This window comes from Mus caroli, unplaced genomic scaffold, assembly GCF_978045245.1.
Source record: "Mus caroli unplaced genomic scaffold, Mus_caroli_1 scaffold_6, whole genome shotgun sequence".
NCBI classification, from domain to species: domain Eukaryota; kingdom Metazoa; phylum Chordata; class Mammalia; order Rodentia; family Muridae; genus Mus; species Mus caroli.
In genome coordinates this window covers 46,904,685-46,931,601 of record NW_028227261.1, presented here as the reverse complement: position 1 = coordinate 46,931,601, position 26,917 = coordinate 46,904,685, and the positions used below count along the sequence as shown (strand labels likewise).

General features: G+C 41.3%; 2 protein-coding genes across 2 annotated transcripts in view; one reads left to right on the top strand and one right to left on the bottom strand.

Moving 5' to 3' along the window:
* Positions 1–3,392: 3,392 nt before the first annotated feature.
* Positions 3,393–20,280, bottom strand: Prpf38a (pre-mRNA processing factor 38A). The gene is made up of 10 exons (XM_021161082.2): positions 19,928–20,280; positions 17,612–17,771; positions 16,080–16,201; positions 13,784–13,869; positions 11,843–11,953; positions 7,881–7,993; positions 7,131–7,157; positions 6,954–7,051; positions 6,451–6,499; positions 3,393–4,823 (listed from the first exon to the last, which is right to left on the bottom strand). The coding sequence occupies exons 1-10, from the start codon at positions 20,055–20,057 to the stop codon at positions 4,781–4,783; spliced, it is 939 nt and encodes a 312-aa protein (XP_021016741.1). The 5' UTR covers positions 20,058–20,280; the 3' UTR covers positions 3,393–4,780.
* Positions 20,281–20,385: 105 nt separating this feature from the next.
* Positions 20,386–26,917, top strand: part of Orc1 (origin recognition complex subunit 1) — a 33,883-nt gene continuing 27,351 nt past the window's right edge. Inside the window, exon 1 of the mRNA XM_085839107.1 lies at positions 20,386–20,523. The gene's annotated coding sequence lies outside the window, so the exon portion shown is untranslated. The remainder of the gene's footprint in view (positions 20,524–26,917) is intronic.

The following is a 26,917-nucleotide window of genomic DNA, read 5'->3' as shown; positions in this document are numbered from 1 at the left end:
TTGCCCACTGAAATTATAAATGATTGCAAAAACTAATAGTAGATAAACATTATTTAAAGATAGTGTATATTATTTTTGTTGTGCTTACATAGGAGACTGTTTGTGCTCTTGCCATATTTTCCACCTGGGAGATATTTGAAATATTACTGAAATACAGGTGGTTGAGAGTATCCCTGTCATATCTACAGCCCCAAGTCAAGGACAGGTAGTATACTGACCATTGGTTTTTCACATTATAGATTCAGTATCCTACAGATTTTTAAAAAATAGTGAAGTCAGCCCTTTTGTTAATATGATCCCTCTGTACTTTTTGTTAAATAAACAAGTTGGAGCATCATTCATTCCCAGCATTGGAGGTAGAGGCAGAAGGATCGAGAAATTAAAGGTCTGTTTGGCATGTATGCACAGAACTTTAATCCTACCAAGTGCTTGGGAGGCAGAGGCAGGCAGATCTTGAGTTTGAGGCCAGCCTGATATACAGAACAAACTCCAAGTTAGGTAGGGCTATATAGTTATGGTCTTGTGTCAAAAACCACCAAGAAATTGAAGGTTATCCTCAACTACATAAGAGTTTGAGGCTATCCTGAGCTATAGGAGACTCTCAAAAACATTTTATTTCAGCATTCAAATATTTCATCTGGGGATTAAAAGAATGATATTCCTTCCACTGTCCTTTCTGCTTCTGTGTACAACTGAGGTTTTCACTGAAACAAAATCCAAAGAAACCTTTTCAAAAAGTAACAAGGAAGCATGCTAGGAGCTCTAGCCCCCTTTCCTGACAGCAGCATATCATTAACCCAATCTTTACATCAATGATAGTGTTCCATTCACTAACTTTGGACATAATATGTCTCTCCTTCAGTTTGTAAAATTCAGTAACTAAGCTGAGGTACAGAAAGTCTGTTTGTAATTTACAGAATAGCTCAGTTTTGTTTGAAAAAGCCGTTTTAATAGTACAAAAATTAATCAGTCCTAGGGAACACATACATACTCTGAAAACCATAATCACTTCTTGTTATAACAGAGGTGGTTTTACCTTGGCCCACTGTGATTACTAAAAACCATACTAATAAGCTGTATGTAGTGGCACATACTTTAATCTCAGCACTTAGGAGACAGGTAGGTAGATCTCTTCCACAGCCAGCCTGGTCTACATACCGAATTCCAGGCCAGTCAAGCCTATCTCAGAACACCAAAAGAAAATATTAAGCAAAATATATACTTTATTCAGTCTCCACATAATCTTTGCTTTTCTCTAAGTTTTTTTCCTATAAATATATGCACGGTGATGGCAAAATAATGTTATTTGTAGATTTTATTCTGCTAGGGTGAATGGAAATGACACAAAGGATAAAAAGGTTTTAAATTTTTTAACTGTCTCTCTATGTTGGGAGTATATATGCATATGTGTACAGGTGCCGAGTCTAAAAGGTGTTCAGTCCTCTGAAGCTGTAGTTACAGGTGAGTATGAGCCACTTGAAGTAGGTGCAAGGAATTGAATGCACAGCTTCTGTAGCAGCACTATTCACTTCACCAATGAGCCCTAATAATAATGTTTTAAAGTTTTTGCCTAATCACCTTCCATAAAAATGATTCCCAGTTAAAACTTTAAACTCCCAACTCACTTTTCTTTGTAAATGATGATAATGTGATGTGCTATTGAAGGAAATGGTCTTACGGTAAGGCTTGCAAGATGGCTAAGTAGCTGTTGTGCTTGCCTGCCTTGTTGATTGAAGTCATTTCCTCCCCCACATATTACTTGTGTGTGTACACATAAATAAAATGCAAAACAAAAAAGTCCATCAATCAAGAATACTATTATCTGGTGAACTTCATTCATTGCGTCCAGTTGTCTCAAGTGTGTGTATATAAGATTTTATAAAGATGTGCTTATGTACTGTTTAACAAACACAGCAAGTTAGAGAGGGAACTGATGCTTGTCTACTAGGCCAGCGAACCACTTAAATATAGGAAACTAATTTGACTAGACTTAGAAGAAAACTAGGAAATTGAAATGATAACTTTTCCACACAGGAATCCTAATTTCAGCATTGCTCACAAAACTAAGAATAATCCTGTAAACCACTGGAGGCAACTTTCATTTTTCTAGCTTCGTGTTTCTCTTAGACATCAGGATGCTTAATATAAAAAGGAAGCGAAAAATATTTCCTCTTTTCGTTTTTATTATTGCATATATGTAAGTATGATGTATGTGGATGCTCGTGAAGATCCAAGCACTGGAGTGGCTTCTCATTCCCCCATCATCACACCCAGGTATCAAATTCAGGTCATTAGGCTCGGTGTCATTTTCTGATTTTCATTTAAACTCAGATTATACTACTAAAGAGTAACAAAAGGAGGCTAATGAGGTTGTTCTAATTACAACCTACTAACGAAAGCCGGGCATTTCTTTTCCCATGAAAACAATTTTAGTGTTTTTCAAGTGTTCTAAAATCAAATTATTGGGGCTAGAGCAAGAGCTCCATGGTTAAGCTCCATGATTTGCTGTTCAGTCATGACTGAACATGACGACTCCAGAATCCATGTCAGGTGACTCACAAACACCTGTAACTTAGCATCAAAGGATCCAACACCTTTTCCTGGCCCCTGTCAGTACATATACATATTCAGAGACATGCACATATACACACAAATCTTTTTTAAAAATCTCAATAACAAAACTAATATTATTGAATTTTATATAACTTTTTTCTTTTTCAAGACAGGGTTTCTCTGTGTAGCCCTGATTGTCCTGTCTCACTCCGTAGACCAGGCTCACCTCAAAGATACCTGCCTCTGCCTCTTGAGTGTTGGGATTAAAGGCTTGTGCTGCCACTGCACGCCCTATTAATTTTTTCCTAAAGCTTGCATCAGCACAAAGACTATATACATATGTACAATGAAGATGTAGAACATACTTCTAAGACTGTGATAACCAAAGTACTTTAATATGTAAAACAGATAATAGAAATTTGTCCCTAAAATCTTATCTCTGCAAATTTGTGGTTTCCCAAATTGGTCTCTAGTAGTAAACATGCCATGCTCACCGTTATCTCATCTGTTAGTATCAAATAGCAGAGATATTATGTTTCCTGCTGCCCATTGATCCAGATTCTACTATGAATGTATGCGGGAAAGGTTTCTCTTAAAATAGTGTTGGGATCTTTTTACTATAGGTTTGTTACCTGAATCTACCTTAATAGTAAATATTTTTTACACAGTACTGATGGTACTTGGTTGGCCTATGGCATGGGTCATGCAGCAGGAGTTATCTTTACACCTACATCACCTCAGTAAGAAAGAAGCTTTGAGGAATTTTAGCCAGACCTGAGTGAGGATGCTTGTATTTAATTTTAAAAGTCACAAGATAGAATTCTATCTATAATCCATAATACGTCTTACAACTTTATTAATTTATGTATCAAGTTTTTAATCACTGAAGAATATGAAAGCACAACTGTTAGAATTGCTATAAAAGTACCCCAGTTAACAGAGAACAATAGAAATATTTATCCTGTAACCAGATATGATTCCCTGAGAAGCTGGATCCTAATAAGGCTGCTGATATTTACAATTTCTCCTAGGTGTAGAGTTGCAAAGTCAGTCATTTCTCCCATCTTAAAGGAGAAAAGGTAAGTACAGGCAAAAGGAGCTGCTCTAGTTAGGATCTTAATACTCTCAATCAAGTATCAGCTCCTATGGACTTGTGTCTTTGATTTCTCTTACCTTTGTGAATTGCTAATTCCAATATTTACTAGGTGACCTGTATTACTAGTCACAAGTATTGGCATTGCCTGTGGCACTGCTGTTAGTTCTTACATCTACTCATACAATGTCTCTGGGCATCTAAATCCTCCACAACTGCCAGTCGTGATAGCCTCGATCACTATGTTGGACTCCACTAGTCCCTATTTTCACCCATACAGAAAGACCACAACTGTCTCATACTTACTAAATTGAGTGTTATTTTCATTCCTACCACAACCCTTTCACTCCCATACCTTCTAAAAGCAGTCTCTTCTGTTATCTAGCAATTTAGGTCAAAACCAGAAACAGTGCTCTGCTTCAGCCTGTGTTGAGATTACAGGTGTGAACCATGATACCTGGCTTGTATGAAGGATGTTAAGTGCAATCATGTTGAATTGTTTAATGAACCTGAATTAAAAAATCTAGAAAAAGCTTTATGTTTCAATATATTCTGTTCTTGCAAAACTACTAACTAGGTATTTTGTATGTTTACAAAATATGTTTACCACTATGCTGTAGTAGTGGTATGTTTACCACTACTGCTGTAGTAATTCCTAATGAGAAGTAGGAATTACTATGTTTTACTAGCTGGGTGTTTACATATCATGTTTACATAGCAGCAGCAGAAAACAGAGGATTCTCAAAGCAGTTAATTATAGAGAAGAAACAAAAAGCCAGAGAAAATGAGAACTGCGGCAAGTTTAATTACAAATGAAAGGATCACATCTTTTTACCTCTCAAATTCCCAGGTCGTCTTGACCCTGCTAAGTATGAATAACCATAGTGGGTTAGGCCAAAACTTGACCTTGATTTGGTCAAAAACACTCTTCAAAGCTGTTGGTTATAATCCAAAGAGATACAAAACTTAGCACCTCTGTAATATTAAAATAAAAACAAAACCCAACAAAAGAAGTTGATTTTGAAAAACCCAAAATACTCATAGCTGCCTGAAGAGGAGATCTCGATCATCCCACTTAAACAGATGCTCTCATAGCCACAGGAGGTCATCTGGACTAAAATCAAGATGAATCCATTACTCATTTCCTCTCCGGCTCTTCTTGTGGCTTTTCTTAGACCTGAAATGGAATAGATGAAAATCCTCCAATAAGTAGCAAATAAGATGACACTGAGTACAGATGACATGAACGTTAGATATACTGTGGTGATTTTAGTGACATCTCCCACTTTTTCCTCCTCAGTGCTGGGATTACAGGTTTATCACCATACCCAGTGCAATTTTACTTGTATTTGTGTATGTTACATGACGTTGAATGAGCACATATACTTGAGTGCATATGCAGGCTGGAAGCTGTGACTTTCATGTCTTCATTTTATTTATTGAGTCCGTTGTCCAGTTGACACAACCCAGTCTCCTGGGAAAAAGGAATCTTAACAGAGGATCTGTCCACAGTAGACTGGCCTTGGCTATGTCTGTGAGAACATGTCTCGATTGAGGTGGAAGGGCCAAGCCCACTGAGGACAGCATTATCCCAAGGTAGTTGAGCCTAGGCTGTGTAAGAAAGCAAGACAGTAGGCAGCTCTCCTCCACAGTCCCTGCTTGAGTTCCTACGGTTTCCTCAATCAAGGACTGGAAACATAAGGACAAGGAGTGAACCTGAAGTATAATCTGAAAGAAATGTGTTGCTCTGGGTCATGCCATTTATCCCAGCAACAGGAAACTAGAAACTAGTCTAGATAACTAGTCTGCCTTGAGGATCCTGTCTCTGCTTTCAGGGTTGGGATTCCATCGCCTGCCTGGCTTTTAAAAAGTGGTTTCTAAGGATCTGTACTTACTTTGCAGTGGGACACGGTGGCGCATGCCTTTAATCCCAGCCCTTGGGGGGCAGAGGCAGGAGGATTTCTGAGTTGGAGGTCAGCCTGGTCTACTGAGTGAGTTCCAGGACAGCCAGGGCTATACAGGGTTAGTACTTACTTTGCATAGCAAGTACTGTGTCCTTGAAGCCACTGAGCTCCCTGGGCCTGTTTAGTTTTTGTTTTCAGGCCCTCGGCTGTTGAGTTGTAGAAGTTGGTTCAGTTCCTAGCATCCACATTTGGTGGCTCACAATAACTGCAGTCCCTGGGGATTTCATACCTTTGACCTCCACTGGCATCTGCACTCACCTCAGATACACACATTAATACAATTAAAAGTAAAAATCAATCTTAAGCTGGGTATGGTGGCACATGCCTTTAATCCCAGCAGAGGCAGACAAATCTGTATTCAAGGCCAGGCTGGTCTACAAAGTGAGGACAGCCAGGACTGTTAAATAGAGAAACCCTGTTGCGGGGTGGGTAAGTTCTAGGAATTTTCAGAGGGAAAAAAAAGCCTATTTTTGTCTTGTGATAACTGCAAATACCCACATCAAACAAAATTTCTCATCTTAGTAGTATTTAAAGCCACACACACACACACACACACACACACACAAGGCAGAGGTCAACATCGAATGTCTTCTAAATCACTCTCCACTTCATTTTTTGAGACAGTCTCTCACTGAATCTGAAGTCCTAAGCCTGGCTAGACTGATTGGCCAGCAAGGTCAAGGGTCTGTCTCTCTAGCACTAAAATTTCAGGTGTGCCTGGCCGTGAACAGTTGCTACAGACTGAATTCTAGTCCTCATGCTTTCATGACAAGTACTTTATTTACCCAATTAGTTAACTTGCCAGCCTCTAAATTCTTAAAATAGAGGTTTAGCCCATACCTTTCAGGAGACTTTGAGTGGCTTCTATGTCTGTGACTACGGTGGTGACCTAGGGAAGAAAAGGTCATTGTCTGAGTGTTTCAGTTCTCTCACTCTGAGCACCCCCCCCCCCCCCCCCGCCTTCGTTCCTCTCCTCACATTCCCTTTTTGGCCTATTCTGAGGATCTACTTACTCTCACACCTCTCCATACTGATAGTTGTGGCAGGGAATGCAATAATGACATCATATATCCAGAGCATTATGGCTACCTGGACAAAACTTTAATTACCTTACGATTTAACCTCTATTATACTGGTCCTTATTTGTGCAATTTGGATAAAAAACTGAAATCCCATTTCTGTATAACGAAGCTCAGAAATGTCTAATGTGAACTTTTGAATTCCATGTCCCTCTCCTTTTCTGCTAGGTAGTAGTCCAGCTTGGCATTTCATGTTGCAGAAGTCTTAATGCTCCTTATAGATTTAGTTACTAAGACAAGCAATAAAAGGCCCAAATACTACACCTGGGGATTTAGAGCGGGATCTGTGTCGTCTGTCTCTAGACCTGCTCCGATGGCGTCGTGGACTCTTGCTCCTATGCCTTTCTCTTCGGGGAGAAGGACTATGGAAAAAGAACAGTTAGTTCAGCACATGTTTTACAATACCACCATTTCCCCTTTCAGAACTGATTAAGGACCTACCTTCTTCTTTTAGGGGATCTACTCCGCCTGTGGCAAAAAGAAGAACAGGTTATTGTACTGGATATTGAACATTGAAAAAATAAAACCTTTTTCTTTTTTTAAGAGGGAGAAGTCCTGGGGACTGAACACTGTGTCTTCTGATTCTTGTTCTATGTCTGAAATGTAGTATACTTCTACTTCTAACACTGTTTGAGCATGCAACTTAATTTGAGCAGAGTGATAATAGCAAATGTGCCATAAATAAATACTGGAAAAACATTTACATGAAAGGACCTATTGGCTCTTGAATTCTGTCAGAACTTAGCCAATTGAACCTGGTGGAGCACAGGAGGTACAGGGAGCTGCCCTAGCCATTCATATTATGGCCACTCTATACTATATGGGAAATACATAATCAGAAAACAGGTGAGCAAATATAACTGAACTGTCTATCCAAGTCCAGCTTAATTCACTGATGACAAACTAAAGAAATGGGTTTTTTGTTTTGTTTTATGTACATAGGTGTGAGGGTGTGGGAACCCCTCGAACTTGAGTTACAGTTGTGAGCTATCATCTGGGTGGAGGGGAAGTGAACCCAGCTGGGTCTTCCAGAAGAGCAGCCAGTGGTCTTACATACTTAGCCATCTGTCCTAGCCCCAAGAAAAGTTTTTTGTTGTTTTTTTGGGTTTTTTGTCTACCAATGAAGTTTTAAGGGTGATGGTTGAGTAGTAATAGGGAAACATAAACACTGGCAAAGTATTCCAGCCCTACCTTCTGGGAGAACGACTCCGGCTCCGCCTGTAGCGCAGTGCAGGTGAACGCCTTGGCTTGTCCAAGTCTCTGTAGCTTCTTCTTCGATGGTCAGGTGATGGCACTCTTTCCAGCTTGAGAAGAGATAGATGAATACTGGCTTTTATTAAAGGCAGTCATGAAGAAAATGGTTACAGTCCCCTTACTATTCTGTCCCATGTATATCTCTCAAGTGACTTTACAACAGTGATTTGAGTACATAGGTTGGTAGTTCTAGTGACAAAAAAAGAATTAACGATATCCAGTTCTCCATGACCTTCTTATTGATAACAGTATCACCTGCCTGTGACTGACTACAGTAAGAAATAAGGCCCATTTCCTTAGGAATGTGAGTTCATTACTGTTAAATGCAAAGCCATAGTGGATTTTAAGCTTTAAAATAATTCCCTCTCGTGCTACCCAAAGTGTCTAGAGCAGCAGGAGCTGGGTATGGTGCTGTATGCATTTCATCCCAGCTGACACTGAAGCAGGTGGATCCTTTAATGAGTTTGAGACCATTCTGGTCTATATAATTCCAGGACAGCCAAAGGTATATAACCCATCTTGAAGACAGACAACAACAACAAAAATAAAACAAAAAAACACCAAACCAAGAACGGAAAGAGAAGCAAAAGTGTAACAATACCTAGAATATTATCTACATACAGCATATACAACTTGGAATTGTAGTAAAGATGTCAAATACATAAGTGGAGGAAAATGAGGATAAACAAATAATACCGCAAGGGACAGGAACAGAAAACTCCATGTTGAGGAAAAACAATTATATTACTGTTTTATCAATATAAAACCCAATTTGAGGTTAATTTTTTAGTTTTAGAGACAAGGTCTCACTGTGCAACTCTAGCTCGTCTCAAACTCACAGAGCTGTTTCTGTCTCTCTAGAGGGTTCAAATTAAAGGCATGTGTCACCACGCCAAGCATTTCTTATATGTCCTTCTGGTTCTTGCAGTGTTCTTAGAATGTAATTGCAAATGCTTAAGAGCAGGTACTATAAGCACTCCCATTTCCATTATTTTAATGGCTGCTTAGAAATCATCTCAACAATCGACCTGACTCCTTACATACTGACAGCTGAGGTGGGTTGTTTTCAATTTTTCAGCACTATAATTATTAATTCTGACAAAATATGACTATGCAGCAGGTAACTTCTCTCCTTAAGAGTATGTTCAAGCATGTTTTGTCCAAGTTTTTTGATAGCTACTATTCATTTACCAATTGTACTGGCTATTTTTGTGTCAACTTGACACAGCTGGAGTTATCACAGAGAAAGGAGCTTCAGTTGAGGAAATGCCTCCATGAGATCCAACTGTAAGGCATTTTCTCAATTAGTGATCAAGGGGGAAAGGCCCCTTGTGGGTGGGACCATCCCTGGGCTGGTAGTCTTGGGTTCTATAAGAGAGCAGGCTGAGCAAGCCAGGGGAGGCAAGCCAGTAAAGAACATCCCTCCATGGCCTCTGTATCAGCTCCTGCTCCCTGACCTGTCTGAGTTCCAGTCCTGACTTCCTTTGGTGATGAACAGCAGCATGGAAGTGTAAGCCGAATAAACCCTTTCCTCCCCAACTTGCTTCTTGGTCATGATGTTTGTGCAGGAATAGAAACCCTGACTAAGACAAATTGGTACCAGCAGAGTGGGGTATTCCTGTGACAACCTGACCATGTTTTGGGGAGGACTGTGGAAGGACTTTGGAACTTTGGGCTTGAAGATCCATTCGTTGTTAAGAGCTCTGTCAGATGTTGTGTAGGAGCTTGGAAGATAATGCTGAGAACAGTACAGAAGATGGAGGCCTGGTTTGTGAAATTTCAGGGGGAAAATTAAAGACTCTCTTCAGGGCCATTGCTGTTTTTATTGTGAAGATTTTGTAGTTCTGGTTAGCTGGGGCTGAAGAATCAGCTGTGATTAACAAGATACCAGAACTACTAAAGCAAAAACTTTGCATTACTGGGACTATTGATGCTGGTTAGCTGGAGCTAAGAAATTAGTGGTGATTAAGAAGAGACCAGCATCATTGAGGTGACATCTTCTGGGAAGTGTTTTCTGCAAGCACAAAGAGGCTGTGTTCCAGAGATAGGCAAGGTTGTACTCCTTCTGCAGCGGGACTTGGTAATGTGTAAGGGTCACCCAGGTGGTACTGGTTTTGAAGGCATGAAGGGGTCACACAGCAGCTCAGGCTCGGCACTGTGAGAGGCCATGGAAGGCCATTGGTGAAGGTGCAGCCCCAGTTGTAATTGAAGGCCCAGGACTGAAGGGGTCACGCAGTGTTTTGGAGATGCCAGTACCACGAGATGACCACCAAGAGCAGCAGCAGCAGTGGAGTACAGGCATCTGGAGCCCAGAGGACAACATGTGTGCTACAAAGGGCATGGCTGGAGAAGTGACCCAAGCCCTTGGAGGAGCCCAGAAGATCGTGAGTTGGATCCCAGACGTTGGACGGTTAGAGATTGATTTTTGCTTTGATTGTGACTGTGCCCTGATATTTTCCCTCTTGAAGGAAGAAACTGTTTTAGTGGAACCCACAGTTAAGAGACTTTTAATTGTAAAGAGACTTTGGATTTTAAAAGAGATGGATATTTTAAAGAGATTGAAAATTTAAGAATATGTAAAGACTGTGGGACTTTTAAAGTTATTTAGATCTTGGGGATGAATAAGAATGTAAGAGTTAGCCGGGCGTGGTGGCGCACGCCTTTAATCCCAGCACTCGGGAGGCAGAGGCAGGCGGATTTCTGAGTTCGAGGCCAGCCTGGTCTACAAAGTGAGTTCTAGGACAGCCAGAGCTACACAGAGAAACCCTGTCTCGAAAAACCACAAAAAAAAAAAAAAAAAAAAAAAAAGAATGTAAGAGTTGAGGCTTACTAGTGATGTGTTTGTGTGTCAAGTTGACAAGGGGTCAATTGTACTGGCTATTTTTGTGTCAACTTGACACAGCTGGAGTTATCACAGAGAAAGGAGCTTCAGTTGAGGAAATGCCTCCATGAGATCCAGCTGTAAGGCATTTTCTCAATTAGTGATCAAGGGGGAAAGGCCCCTTGTGGGTGGGACCATCCCTGGGCTGGTAGTCTTGGGTTCTATAAGAGAGTAGGCTGAGCAAGCCAGGGGAGGCAAGCCAGTAAAGAACATCCCTCCATGGCCTCTGTATCAGCTCCTGCTCCCTGACCTGTCTGAGTTCCAGTCCTGACTTCCTTTGGTGATGAACAGCAGCATGGAAGTGTAAGCCGAATAAACCCTTTCCTCCCCAACTTGCTTCTTGGTCATGATGTTTGTGCAGGAATAGAAACCCTGACTAAGACACCAATTATATGGGAATATACCTTCATGAACACAAAACAGTCTTCAGAGAAAAGTACTGTACTCCTTGCTTTACAGAAGACAAGCAGTGTAACGCAGCAGTAGAGACTGAGTGGACCTCAGGGATAGAGTATGCATTCAGCATAAGTAACACTGTAACGCAGCAGTAGAGACTGAGTGGACCTCAGGGATAGAGTATGCATTCAGCATAAGTAACACTGTAATGCAGCAGTAGAGACTGAGTAGACCTCAGGGATAGAGTATGCATTCAGCATAAGTAACACTGTGGATGCAATCAATCCCTAACTCAAAGGGAGAAAAATCAGGACTATTAAGACTATACTACTACTATGGCAGAAAAAGGTATTCAAGCCAAAGGGGTATTTGACACCAAAACTCCTAATTTTAGTAAGAATACAGCATTCTTATTTTTTAGGCACAGGCCTGTGATCCTACTATTCCTGAAGCAGAACTGAAATGTCTTGCTAGTCTTATCCACACAATAGAGCTTTCCCTGTCCAAAAGGAACCCAAAAGTAATTAATCCACAAAGAACATAAAAAGGAAAGGTTATCATTAATTTAAAAACTAAAGCTTACAAAATAAGGGCTATTTCCTTCCTTCCTTCCCAGCCTTACCTTCTCATCTTCCTCCTCCTCTTCCTCACTAGACTCCACATCATCCATGTCCTCTTCTAGGGCACTAACTCGAGGCTCCAGTTGCTCAGCTTCTTCCAGCACATACCGTTTCTACAGGGACCACAAAGTCAACAGTCATTGCCATTTCTTCCATAGCCTGATCCTAACACTGAACCTCTGGGGTTGATAGAAAAGCTTTGGAACCACAGCTCTGGTATATTAATATACCTGGAATCCATATGCCCCCCCCTTTTTAAAAGATTTATTTATTTACTATATGTAAGTACATCATAGCTGTCTTCAGACACACCAGAAGAGGGTGTCTGATCTCATTACAGATGGTTGTGAGCCACCATGTGGTTGCTGGGATTTGAACTCAGAACCTTCCGAAGAGCAGTCAGTGCTTTTAACCGCTGAGCCATCTCTCCAGCCCCTCCATATGTTTTTTAAAGGTCCCCTGCAAACATAAACAGATTGCTGAAGGGAACAAGTTCATTTTCAATTGTTTCTATTTCCTGTGGTCTTATACTGTAAGGTCAATACATTGTCAATCAATTTGTGTGTCATCAAAAATGTTACCTTCAGGGCTGAAGAGATGATTCAGCTATTAAGAGAACTTGCTGCACTTGGAAAGGACCTGAGTTCAGCTGAGTACCCACATGGTGGCTCACTAGTTCCAAAGGATCCAATGCCCTCTTCTGGCATTCTCTGGTGGAAGGTAAAAACTGATTGTCCTCTGGCCCCTATATGCCCTGGGACGTTCACATACCCCCAGCATTAATAATGATTAATAAAAATAACATGAAAAGTAAATGTTTTAATTTTATAAAGGCAAATTTGCTCATTTGTGTGTGTGACACAAATACATGTGCCAGCTTACCTATGCCAGAATAGGCCTCAGTGTCTTCTGTTGCTTTCCACTTTACTTCAGTGAGACAAGTCTTTACCTGAGCAGGAAGCTTGCCATTTTGGCTATACTATCTGGCCAGCAAGTTCTAAACATCTGTCTGTTTCTGCCTGCCAAGCTTGGGTTATAGGTACTTAGCAGCCATGCTTTTTACACGGGTGCTTGGGGACTTGAACTCAGGTCCTTATGTTTACAGATCAAGCACTCTTAACCACTGAACCGTTTCGCTAACACTGGGCGGTTTTTGTTTGGAGGGTTTTCTGGTGGTGAGGCTTATTTGTCTTGTGAGATGGTCTCACCATGAGGCTTAGTTGTCCTGGAGCTAGAGCAGGTTCCAAGTGCTGGGACTAAAGTCCAGCACCACAATTATTATGCCTGCCACAATAAACTTTCGGGAAGGTTGTTTAGTTCTTTCAATATTTTACAATTTTATCTGTGAAGCACATATGCCAGAGTGTACATGTGATGTCACAGGATGGTCTGGGTGTCATTTCTTGCCTCCACTGTTTGATGCAGGTCTCTTGCTCACTGCTGTGGACGCTAGGTTAGGTGACCTGTAAGCTCCTGGCACTTATCCTGTGTCTTCCTTCTGTGTGGGTTCTGAGGATATGAACTCAGGGTGTCAGGCTTGTACGGCAAGTGTTTTGCCCACTAAGCCATTTTCTCAGGCCTAAAGGTTCTCCTTTTTCAGTTGCTTCATGAATAGTCATCACTTTGGGTGTGAAGCAAGATGATAAACAAGACACAAGATGTTTAAGGGATTGAGTGTTTTTTTTCTCATTCTAAGTGATCTTTTTTCTGTTTCATAGCCTAGCTTACCAATTTGAAAAAACAATATTCCACATATATTTGGGATAAGACATCCTTTCCTCTATTCATTTTCAAAGCCTACCCATGAAACATTACCTGCTTCTCTGTCATTCCCTATCCTTTGTAAATGTTGGTGTAAGGACTTCAGACAACTCTTGAAACCTCAGTGCTTCAGTGGGCATTTGTGTTTATGTGAGAAGTAAAAGGTGACCTTTGTCTCATACCTGTAGCCGGGGCAAAATGATATCACAGACTCTCTCACTGTGCAGTAGTTCATAAATGAACTCATCTACATGCATCAGTACAAACTCTGGAAGAGAAAAATGATTAGATTAAGCAACCTGGAAATGACTTAGTTACACAAAGAGTAAAAGAATCATGAAATTTAATATGAAGCTCCCTCCATGCCACACCTCTTTACTTCCTTCCTTTCTTTTGGAGACAAGAACGGAAAGTAGGGCCCTGTGCTTGCTAGTGCTTTATCACTACGTTAAATCCCCAACCTTGTCCCCAACTTTGTGCCTTACCTCTTTAAAAATGTTTAATTACATTTATTATTTACATATACCACACCCATGCATAAGCTTTTGCTACAGAATATATGTAGCGGCCAGAAGACAGACTTTCCAGAATTTATCCTCTTCAACCATATGGGTCTCAGCCTTGACAGGAGGTAGCAGCCTAGTCAAGCCTCTTTAGAAAGAGACTAAGAGATGAATGAGCGGTCTAGAGCGATGGCTCAGTGGTTAAGAGTGCTGACTGCTCTTCTGAAGGTTCTGATTTCAAATCCCAGCAACCACATGATGGCTCTCAACCATCAGTACAGCTACAGTGTACTCATATACATAAAATAAATCTTAAAAAAAAAAAAGAGATGAATGAGGCTGTTCCAGGTAGCAGAAGCAAAAAAACAGAAGACACAAACATAAAGGTAGACACAATTGGTCTTGAATTATGTCATACAGTCTTGACTAGATTAGATAACTCAAGAATTATCACTCAATTTAAATTAACTAGATCACTTAATAGTAATTTCTCACACTAATCCATAATGTCCCCAAATATACTATATTTCTCTCTTAGAGGCCGTGGTGAGATAGCTGAGTAGGTTGAAGCACTTGCTACCCATGCCTGATGATATGAGTTTGAGTCCTAGAACTCACAATAGGAAAAGCAAAACAAAACAAACTCCAATAACTCTCAGGTTTGTCTTTTGACTTCTACACATGCACAATAGCACATATGTGCTTACAATCACAATATAGACAAAATATTAAAAATATTTTTTTATAACATAAAATGACAATTTTTTAGAATCTCCATAGCAATATTAACTTAGTTGTATGGCTCAAGTGACTTTGCATACCTCTATCACCCTACTTAAAGAAAGTGTAATTAAGTCTAGTAGTAAGTGGGCCAGGATACTGCTCAACATATTGTCATGCACAGGACCACCACAGAGCATCTTAGATACCACAGTCATATCCACCTGTTCACCATGTTGCTTCTAGTTCGTGACATAACACCTGGCATATTACCAACTCTCAATATATATATATTCCAGTGAAGAAATAAATTAATAAAAGTTTAAAGTATAATACAGATTGAGAATTCCTAAGGAGTATTTGAGGTTTCTGGATAGAGATGATCAACTGATAGTTTATATGACCATTCTAAAATCTAAAATGCCCTGAAATCTGCAATACTTTCGTTTTAAGCCATTTTGAATAGGGATATATACAACTCACACTAAATTGTTAATCTTCTATATCCCGAAGAAGATAGGTGTCTCTCCACTGGAGAGTCTCTGATTATATTACTAGAAATCCTTCCTCAGCACAGGTGTATCTCCAAGGACAAGGCCAGTAGCTCAGTGGCAGAGCACTGACCTCACATGCATGCTGCCCTCCCTAGGTTCAATTCTCCAATACTATTCACTCCCAAGACATGCATGGTAGTGCACTCCTGTAATTCCCATATTTGAGAGGCAGAGGCCAGAGAATCAGAAGTTTGAAGTCATTCTCAGCTACAGTACAGTCCTCAAAACAAAGCAAAACAAAGATGTAGCTACAAAAGGTAGAAACATCTCCTTGGATATGCTTAGAATATTCAGTGGAGTCCCTACATGAGTAATGTAGGTCCACTTAGTCTACAGAGTGCAGCGCAGTGTGGAAACAATCCCAGAGAAGCAGCCTGCAGGGGAAAGAAAGAAGGTGAAGCTGTAGGATTTGGAAACTAACCTTGGTCAGGCTAAAGCAGGTTTTATAAAGAAACCATTTTGAAGCTTCTACATCTTGTGGAAATATATGCATATGTGGAAAATATATCTGACTTAAGTCAGTGTTTAACATGAAATGCAGCAGGAAAGGAAGGCAGCCATGTTCCCAAGGAGTTAAGGCCCACCAAGGCTAATGCATCCCCTGAGGGACACAGTGACAATGCCCATGCACAGGAACACTCAGCGCGTGTGAAAACGAGTGACAAGCCGAGGAACAACAGTCTAGAGACTTGGCCTCATACCTCCATTTCGGTTCTGGCTCTTGATTTTTCGATAGTCATTGTACAAAGGCTCCAAGTACTTGTAGCAATCAATTGCAGTTCCTGTGAGCCGCATGTAAAGTGCCCCCAGCATCCGCACATACCTGCCAGAGAGAGTACAGTGAAACAGCAGGCCATTCCAAGACTTCCTGAGTTTTATAACTGGCTTTTCTCATGACAACAGTCGGTAAAAATGTTTATTGTTTTTTTTTTCTTCTTGTTATCAGATAAAGCTGTAATTCTGAAGATATCGTAGAACAGATGATGGCTAAAATATGGAGACCTAATCAACTCCCTAATCTACCAATCACTAGCTGTGAGGGCTTGCAACATGTTGTTCAACTTTCAGGTATATCATCTGTAAAACTTTACAGAATTAGCCTAAGATTCCAAAAAGGTAACACTTACAACACAGTAACCATAATATACATTTTATAATAATGCTAGAACATGCATACATAGGCATAACTGTAGGTTCTGGATAAAGGTCAAAATTCTGATTTCATAAATTACTAACTTTAGTACCTGACACTGAACTTGTTTCCTCAACCTCTAAAATGGAGAATCTGCTACCTAATGTACCACCTTGGTGCCATGAATAAATGCAAGAAAACCATAGTGTTATCAACAGTATGAGCATATGTTCTTACTAAGTTAGTTAATTTCTAGTTGTCTTTTTAAAGTATTATCCCTCCTTTTTCATCTCATATACCCAATTCCTTACTCAAATCTCCATTTGAAATTCAAGCTTCATCATGTGAAAAGAACAGTACAGCAATGAATATGCATTCTGGCAGGAATCCTAAGTGAAGCCTAGCACTCAGGAGGCAGCGGATAGAGGACTGCCATAAATATAAGGTTAGCCAGGACTACATCGTGAGGCAATATCTCAAAAAACCAAACCAAACCAAACCAAACCAAACCGTCCTCTGAAGCCAGCTTTACCTCTCCAGCTCACATTGGGGGGAATCAGACTCAGCCCCCTAGCATTTTTCTGCCCTCAGGTTTGATCTCAGCCACAGATCTATGAATCACTATATATGAAGCCCTTAAAACATATTTTGTTCGGCATAGGATCAGCTAGTATACCTGTCTCTGCATTCTTAGAGAATGGATAATATGAAACAGCTAATTACGTTTACCCTACATTGATAGGCTTTAAATAATTAAAGAAATTCTATGGGGTCACAGTCAATAGGTACCAAAGTCTAAATAAGATACAGATCTGACCTTTCAACTAACATCTTATGTTGTATGACTCCCACATCTGATGCCTACCAACAAATCGCTTTGATGAGAATCTGTGTGTATGTGTGCATTATGTACAAATACTATGTGTGTATACTTATTTAATTTGTGAAATCTGTTTGGGGGAAGGGGGAGTCAGGTCTATATTACCACAGCAAACAAAATACAAGTTCAAGGGCAAAAGCGTGTGGAAATGAAACACAACAGTCCTAGTAACAAAGCCAATTCTGAACCACTAGAATTTTTGTACTTGCTAACATACTCACTTGAAATCTTCATTTTTTATGAACTCAACAATGATATCCTTCTCAGGCTGAATCTGCAGCATCTTCAGGGTTAAACACAGAAAAGGAGTCGGCTTTATGTTTCCACCGTACACACCACCAACGAACTTTAACTCCATGGCTTTGTCCACGACAAGTTCAGCTGAAACAGCCAAAAACAAAGTGACATACATCTTAGACATATTAAAGGCCTTAGTTTTTCTTGGTTGGAAGGTTGAATAGCTAAAGGTTTAGAGTTCCTAAATAGTCAATAAGAATTTAATATTAAGAGAACAAGAGCTTATTAATTACAGCCTTAAAAAGGAAAAAAACAAAAAACCCTGAGCATGGTGACACTTGCTCTCAGTCCCAGCACTCAGGAGGCAGAGGTAAGCAGATCTCTGGGTCTGAGGCAGCCTAGTCTGCAGAATGAGTTTCAGAACAGCCAGGGCTACATATGCCTGGAACTACAGCACTACAGAGAGAGACAGACCCCTTGTCCCAGCCTCCATTAATTGTTTAGTCCATCAAGGACTCATGAGTCCTCAATCTTTATACAACAAATCATGAGGGAAAAGTCCTCTTATTACTACCAGATGCTGGTCTGGGGTGGTGTACAACTTTAATGCCAGAACTCAGGAGACAGAGGCAGGCACATCTCTGTGAGTTCAGGGCCATCCTGGTCTACAGAGTGAGTTCCTGGACAGCCAGGACTACACAGAGAAATCCTGTCTAAAACAACACAAAAGCTCAAATAATCATCGTCCTGACTTCCAGCTAAGGATAATGAGAATAAAAAAGAGGTTAAGTGATTTACATGCTCAAGAACCACAGCCAGAGTCACACCAGGTGAAGCTGAACAAAGCTATGACAGCTGACAGATACCACTCTAAAGAACTTAGGAGCCAGCGAGGTGGCTCATGCCTTTAATCCTAGGGACCAGAAGGGGAAGGCAGAAGAATCTCTGTGTGTTCAAGGCCAACCTCATCTACACAGAGTTCCAGGCCATCCAAGGTTACATAGTGAGACCCTGTCTCGGGGAAAAAACAACAACAAAAAAGAAACCTAAAGGACTAGGGGAAGCGGGTCAAAAATGAAAATACTGACCCATTTAAGAACAGCAAAAATTTTATTATAGGAATGGTGACGTTCCTTGAACATCTTCAAGCTGTATTAAAGGAACTCTTATCCGGTCTCTTATCCTGAGATAAACAATCTAGGACCCAGCAAAAGCCTAAAGAAATCCTTCAGTATCAAGAAAGTCCGGTCAATCAACTAGAGACTGCCATATCCAGGGATCCATCCCATAATTAGCCTCCAAACGATGACACCATTGCATACACTAGCAAGTGTTTGCTGAAAGGACCCTGATATAGCTGTCTCTTGTGAGACTAGGCCGGGGCTTAGCAAACACATAAGTGGATGCTCACAGTCAGCTATTGGATGGATCACAGGTCCCCCAATGGAGGAGCTAGAGAAAGTATTCAAGGAGCTAAAGAGATCTGCAACCCTGTAGGTGCAACAACATTATGAACTAACCAGTACCCCGGAGCTCTTGACTCTAGCGGCATATGTATCAAAAGATGGCCTAGTCGGCCATCACTGGAAAGAGAGGCCCATTGGACTTGCCAACTTTATATGCCCCAGTACAGGGGAACGCCAGGGCCAAAAATGGGAATGGGTGGGTAGGGAAGTGGGGGGGGGGGAGGGTTATGGGGGACTTTTGGGATAGCATTGGAAATGTAATTGAGGAAAATACATAATAAAAAAAATTAAAAAAAAAAAAAAAAAGAAAGTCCGGTCTAGCCGGGCGTGGTGGTGCACGCCTTTAATCCCAGCACTTGGGAGGCAGAGGCAGGCGGATTTCTGAGTTCGAGTTCGAGGACAGCCTGGTCTACAAAGTGAGTTTGAAGACAGCCAGGGCTACAGAGAAACCCTGTCTCGGACCCCCCCCCCCAAAAAAAAAAAAGAAAGAAAGAAAGAAAGAAAGATCGGTCAGCCCTGCCGGTGCTGGTGTATTCCTTTAATTCCAGCACTCGGGAGACACAGGCAGTTCGATGCCAGCAGTTCTACAAAGCGAGTTCCAGGACAGCCAGGGCTATTACAGAGAAACCCTGTCTCGGAAAACGGAAAAGAGAAAAGAGAAAAAGATCGTGTCAGATTTGTCTGTGTCCCGTCTAGTACAAGTCCAGGCACAGAGCAGTTTATATGAATAGTTGACATACTCTTCCAGTATCACCCCCAAAGGGTCCATCCTTCCTCACTCAGACAGAAGAAACCACCCGTAAACCGAGACGCGGGCTGCGCGCTGTCGCTCACCTGTAAGTCCAAAACACTCTTCTTTCCAGTACTTTGATTCATAGATTCGCGTCCGGATGATCTTCTCCACCAGATACTGAGGGTTGGTGCCATGGATGCTGTGGGCATCCTTCACTGTACGGTTCGCCATTTTAGAACTCTTTCAATTCTATTTCCGTCGGCTTGCTTAATACGTCACATTCAGTATTTATTTAAAAAAAAAAAAAGAAGAAGAAGAAGATGAACTACCGGAAGCTAGGGAAACATCAAGGAATCCCTTGCGACCGCGGAAAGCCACCAGCTTTGTACCGGAAGCTGTGGCTCACAACTCTTTCGCCGGACTACGCACACCCCGCACCCGAGAGGGCCGAAGCAAATTGGCGGAAGTACGTCATGAACCCTAGGAGGGCGTGGCGAGTGTTCGAAACGCCAATCAGAATCACACTGTGGGCGGGGTTTCGGTTAGTGGCGCGAAAAGTTTTCTCCGGAGCCTTCCATTCTTGGTCAGCTGAGAGCTGGGACTACGTGTTGCAGCCGTGGTCTCCCGGAGGAGCCCGACCTGGACAAGCGAGCGTCCCCCAGCTACTCCAGTGCCTGGACTGCAAAGCGTCGGCGAGGTGAGTGCGGGTCGTTGTCCACGGACTACACACACGCGCACCTAGGGCCGTCGGTGCCCGCACCGCTCGCGAGCCTGTAAACCTTCTCCTCGCCTCCCCGGAGCTCCGGGAACACTTCCTGCACTGAAGGAGACCTCGGAGAAGCGGGTGGCGCCGGCCCTCGGGGGGAGCCTAAGGCTTTGGCTCTCCGCGTGCACTGCTTCTGAAAAGCACTCGCAACCCTTCCTCTGGAACCGCGGAGCTGGTGTTGCTCTCCGCTTTACTGGTGATTCCGCCCAGAGACAGACTTTCTCTAGGTCACTTTCTGGGACTTTGGCGTCTCCTGTCCACATGGCTTGCCCTTAAGTGAGCTTTCATCTCCAGTCACTGGAGAGAACATCTAATGGCTCGTATTCTACTTTCTTGGGTCTAGCCTTCTCGTAACAATCGGAGAAATTGGGAGTTCTAAGCTTTGAGCTGTGAGATTCCTGTCACGAGGTCTTTTTAGTTTTCCATTGAAGTCGAATAATCGTAACTATTTTCTACTGTAATGGTTTTTAGACATTTCTGTGTAGAGCCGGTTGTCCTGTAGCTTGCTTGGAACCAGGCTGGCCTCGAACTTAGAGACTGCCTCTGGCTGTAGAATTAATGGCGTGCACCACACCCTGCTTCTTCAGAATTAGATTGGGGAAGGTGCGGGAGGGGGTTCAAAACAGAGTTTCTCTCTGTAGCCCTGTTTGTCCTTGAACACATTTCTGTAGACACACATCTCAGCCCCCTTTCCAAAGAGGCTCCTCCAGACTGTTGTTGCTAATCCTCCCTGAAGACAAGTTGTTCCTCTGGCTTCAGGATGAAGTTCTGGGGACAAGTCAAAAAAGCTTCTTGGAATCCATTGTTTCAATAGTTGGCTACAGTAGGATGGACATTGGTTTATCATACCGTATTTTTCTCTTAGTCTGATTATCTTAGAACAGTGCTTAGTACACAGGCCTCAAATAATATTGGTTGAATAAAAAGAGATACTATTTTTCTATTTTGTGGATTAGGAAATGGGTCTGGTGGACCTGCCACTCTGTGATTGGGAAGCCTAACTTACTATATATTATAAGCTGCCAGAAGTAAATGCTGTCTTATTTTCACAGGTGATGCGATGATACATAAGGTAAGGTAGTTTATTGGTATCTGACTGTTCAGACTTAACTCGTACAAAGATAACATCTCCCTTTCATTAGCAAATATTTATTATCCAGCATCTTCTATGAATCTACATACATTGTTCTGGAATTACTTTAAAGATTTAAGTGAGATATGTGTGTCAAGAGTTTGGGCTTAACTTTTACTAAGGTTCCTTTTATGTTTTTGCATTGAGTATGGTTCCTGTACTGGGCTCAGACTTGTGGTATCCTTCCATTGGATATCTCTAGAAGTCAAACTCTTCTCTTTGCCAAACCAATCCTCCTGGCTCCCCAGTCCATTCACTATTTTTGCTGATGGAGGGGGAGAGTGGGGGGGTGTGGAAGAGTAGTTGGTTGAGCTGTGTATTCGCACTTCAACATGCTTCTATATGCGTGTCATTCCTCAGTGGAAATTTTACGAATAATTAGGAGTTCTGAAAAGAAGTCCTAAGGACAGCAGGTAGCAGGCCTTTTGTCCTGTAGGCATCTAACTTGTCATCTTTTCATTTTGTGAGGAATCCTACATTTTGTGTGCATGTGTTTGCCAGCTTTCTGTTGCTATGACAAAGTACTTGAAAAAAAAAAACTAAAAAGGAAGGTAGATTTACTTTGGCTTACAATTTCAGATATTTCTGTCTAGGGTCATGTCAGGACAAGATAAGGGCACCCCAAAGGCTTGTCCCTAAGGATCTACTCCTTTTACCTAAGTCATGTATGTGTCTATATATGAAGTATGTGCCTGGTGTCTTCAGAGGCCAGAAGAAGGTGTCCTATTCCTTGGAACTATAGTTAAAGGTGGTTTTAAGCTGCTATGTGGGTGCTCAGGTTCTCTACAAGAGCAACAGGTACTCTTACCATTGGGCCATCTCTCTAACGCCTGTTTCCTTGATTTTAAGAGATTTCAAAGTTTCTATCATCTCCCAAATAGCCCATCAATTTATGAACCTTTAATCCATTGAAGAGGTCAGATACTCTGTGAGGCAATCAGTTCCCAAAAGCCTATCACACAGCAGCCTGGCTTTTATCAAGTGACCTCTGGGAAAATACAGTCCCAAGCTACAACAGTGCAAGTTTTAATAATTTGATTAATTTTGTTCTATACTACTAATGGGAACATTTTGGTTCATGTCTTTTCTGATAGGTATATGAATTACCGAGTCATAGAGTGGGCATATATCCAAGAATTTGTATGAAAGTTTTTTTAGTTTCCAAAAAATGACTATATAAGGTTTTTGTTGTTGTTTTAATTTTGAGAGAGGGTTTCAGTGTGTCACCCTGGCTGCCGTAGAACTCTATATAGACCAGGCTGGACTTGAACTCAGATTTGCCTACCTCTGTTTCTCAACTTCTGGGATTGAGCACCATCATGCCTAGTGTCTTTATGACTTTAAATGCCCTTTAAACACCATTTATCTTAAAGTTAGATTATTTGAGGATTATAGAAGCTTTGATGGAAAATAGGAATTTGCTACAAATAAGTCATTCAGTTGATATTTCCATTTTATTTAAATGAATACTTACTGAGTACTACAATTTGCTTGAGTCTGTGCTTTTTATTTTAGAGACATTTGTTTTCATTGTGGAAAGCTGGGGCAATTTACAAGATTTATTTCTTACAATTATGTGTTGCATCAGTGAATAAAAAGAATATATGTTGAAAGGAAGTGTTGGGATTTTTTTTAACATTTGTATAGATTCAAGCACTTTCACTAATTTTTACCCGAACATTATTGAACAGTATGAATTCAATTTTATTTTTCTCCCAAGTACTGGAGATTGAACCTAGAGCTGCAAGTACAACTCCTGACCCATATCCCCAGCCCTTTTCCACGTTTTGAGATAGCATCTAATTTGCCCATGCTGTCCTTGAACTTAGTCTGACAGGCCTTGAAGTTGGCGATCCTCCTACCTCAGAATCCTGGATAATTGGGATTATGCCCTATGCCACTAGGCCTGGCTTCTTAGCTCTTTGTTTAGGTCTACCTTGTATTTGATTAAGATTCACGTTAGTAGTGCTGCCAGAGCAGTACCCATTCGTGACATTGGGAATGTGTTCAAATTATACTCTACACAATCATAGCATGATCATTTGCACCTGTTGGTTTGTTTGTTGTTTTTGAGTCAAGGTCTTGCTATGTGTAGTCCTAGCTAACCTGGAATTTGCCATGTAGACAGGGCTGGACCGGAACTCAACAGAAATGTATTTGTCTCTGCCTCCCAAATGCTGAAGTTTTATGGCTGTCACTCATGTATCTCTTTTCCCTGCCCAACTCCTGAGATTTTTGCTACGCTAAACTTCATTCAGAGTATAAATAAAGGAGAAGGCTGTTTTTTTACAGGAAGAAGGGGTCAGGGCCAGACTCCCTTAGTAACCCAGTGTCTTCATTTCATTATTGGAGTTTTTTAAATACTTTTTTTTAAAAAAAAGATTTATTTATTGTATGTAAGTACACTGTAGCTGTCTTCAGACACTCCAGAAGAGGGCGCCAGATCTCGTTATGGATGGTTGTGAGCCACCATGTGGTTGCTGGGATTTGAACTCTGGACCTTCAGAAGAGCAGTCGGGTGCTCTTACCCACTGAGCCATCTCACCAGCCCCTAAATACTTTTTTTTTAAAGCAGAGAAATTTTAGGGATCAAGTGTTTCTGAACATTGTATAAGATACGATGCCATAGAATTTGAGGAAATCCATTTGTTTAATTTGGATTTCTACAGCTTTTACAATTCTTTTTTCCAACAAGACTTTGTTCTGATTAGTAATTCAGAGTAATGTTAACCCTATAAGAGAAGCATCACATTTTGATTAAAAGCTTAGTACTAATTACTTAATTCTAAGATTGGTATGGTTGATATTCTTATTAGTACCTGTTGCGGCCTGCCCGCAGTCCACAACACGAACGGTTCAACTGAGAATGGCAGTTCGCTGAAAAGAGAGGAATCTAGACGGGGCGGAAGAAAGAATGGAGCTAAGACAAATCCTGATCAAAGCTCAATTTTACTATTTCCAGACACTCAGTTATAAAGGAAGGGGGAGGGAACCCAATATCCCGCCAAGTAACTCAGGGTCCAGTAGCAGGACGAACACGTGTGTGCCTCCAGGCAGCAAAGGCAGGTTCCAGCAGTGGGCGTGGCAGGACGAATGAGTCGGTAGCTCCACCCTTGAGCAAGCAAGTTCCAGGCTGGGGGAAGGGAGGCCACAAGTACCAAGAGATTATAATGTCTAAATCCATTGTAGAGAATCATATTAGACTTTTCAGTCCTTTTCCAGTTTTCTATCACTAAAAACAAATGTACTTTAGAGATTTATTTTAATGTATGACTGCCAGTGTGTATATACGTGTACCTATCATTACCTGCTTTTGAGGTTAGAAGGGAGCATGAAATCCCTTAGAAATGGAATTACAGACATTGTGAGCCTCCATGTATGTAGGTGCTTGGGAGCTAAACTTGGTGCTGGTAAGTGCTAAGCCAACTCTCAACCATATACTTTAATACCAGCATTTCTTTTCACCTATTCACAGTATTCAGATCTGGGTCTATCAGATGCAAAGAAAGCTATTCTGCCAAAGCAAGTCTAGATAGCTAGTGATTTTGTATGGGTATATTTCTATGTACACATGAGGTCCATTCCTCAAGAGCTGTTACTTAGTTTTTTGTTTTGGTTTTGGTTTTTCGAGACAGGGTTTCTCTGTATAGTTTTGTTTGTTTTTAAAGATTGTTTCTTTTATTGGCCTGGAACTTGCCAAGTGGGTTAGCCTGGCTTGTCAGCAAGTCCCAGAGAGTCACCTGTCTCTGTTTCCCCTGCAGTAGGATAACAAGAGCATCCCACCATGCCTAGGTTCTTCATGTACTTTCTGAGAAATAAACTTAGGTCCTCGTGTGTTGGAAACCATACCGTGAGAAAGTAATATAAGCCTTTCACAGCTTCCCACCCTAATAAGCCAAATGGCCTTGTGTTAGGAGCCGGTCACCTCCTCCTCTCCCTATCCCTTCCTGGCACCAGAGACCCTAAAAGCTGAATTATAGTCCCCTCTTCCTTATCTCTTCCTGACTCCCAAGACTTCTAAGGACCTGAGTTATGTGCTGAGCCCAGCCTGACACCTGGGATTGTTAAGGAGGGATCTACATTCCTGAGATAGGACTCAGGGTGCCTCCCGCCCGCCTGCAGTCAGAATTCGGCCTTCAGGCCCCCAGATGCCCACTTCTTTGTTCTTAGTTAATTCCCCCTCAGCCCCTCCCTATTTCCCTCGCTGTGTGCTTAAAACCTGGCATTTCAGCCTAATAAAATGAAACCTTGACAGCTCTTTGCTTGGTCTCGCTTCTCTTTCTCGCTCATTTCTCTTCAGGTTTGCAGTCCCCCTCGCACCCACGAATAACTGGGTCCTGCTGGATGGGACACTTGTGCTTACATGACACTTTACTAACTGAGCTAGGTCTTTATTCTGTAAAATGATTATTATGTTAATATAGATTCATAAAATTAGTACAGGTGTAGCAATTCCTTAACCAACTAGTTCCCAAATAACCACACTGAAAGACTAAGACTTATTAAAATTGCCTTGAGCCAAATACTGAGCAATTCTATTCTGAACCTCCAAGCTAGCTCTGTTTCCTCCCAGATAATATTCACATATTACTTGCATTTTTTATTTTTTTGTACTTTTTTCTTCCAGTTCTCCTGTTGCTTCCTTGACCTCTCCTTGTGGGTTGCTCCTTCCTGCCTGCCTTCCTTCCTTCCTGTTTCTTTTTCTACTCCTCCTAGAATTGGAATTCCACTCTATCCTCTAAAGCTCTGTATTGGCTCATTGACTTCCATTGGCAATGTAGAATGAATGAGGAGCAATATTTATATACGAACTTGAGATAGGAGCTTCTGAGAATAAACATAACAAAACTATGTCCAGACTGAAACCAGATAATGAGATAGAGAAATCAGCATGTAAAGTAATACCAATAGATTTTACCCTGTGTACCAAAACATATTGCCGATCTGAGTGGAATGGCACATTTGATAAAGTTCATCGCTACTCCCTCAAATGTTGCTTTTATAGATTTATGCCACTATCCCTGGTAACCCCTAATTGGAGTCCATGTTATCAATGTCTGCTGATTACTCAATATATTCAGCTCAAAAATCCTTAGATCTACTCCCTCAATCACAAGACCTGACTCACATCCAGTCGTTCCTTTAGGCTCTTTGCACCATAGTTGTTCTTTGACTCGGTCCACAGTCAACAGG

Excerpts from the sequence above, each read along its gene's own strand:
- Prpf38a (XM_021161082.2), bottom strand. The coding sequence starts at position 20,057 with ATGGCGAACCGTACAGTGAAGGATGCCCACAGCATCCATGGCACCAAC. Across the intron at positions 17,772-19,927 it reads AGAGTGTTTTGGACTTACAG|CTGAACTTGTCGTGGACAAA; the intron begins GTGAGCGACAGC and ends TGGCTGTTTCAG. Across the intron at positions 11,954-13,783 it reads TCATTTTGCCCCGGCTACAG|AAACGGTATGTGCTGGAAGA; the intron begins GTATGAGACAAA and ends TGGTCCCTGTAG.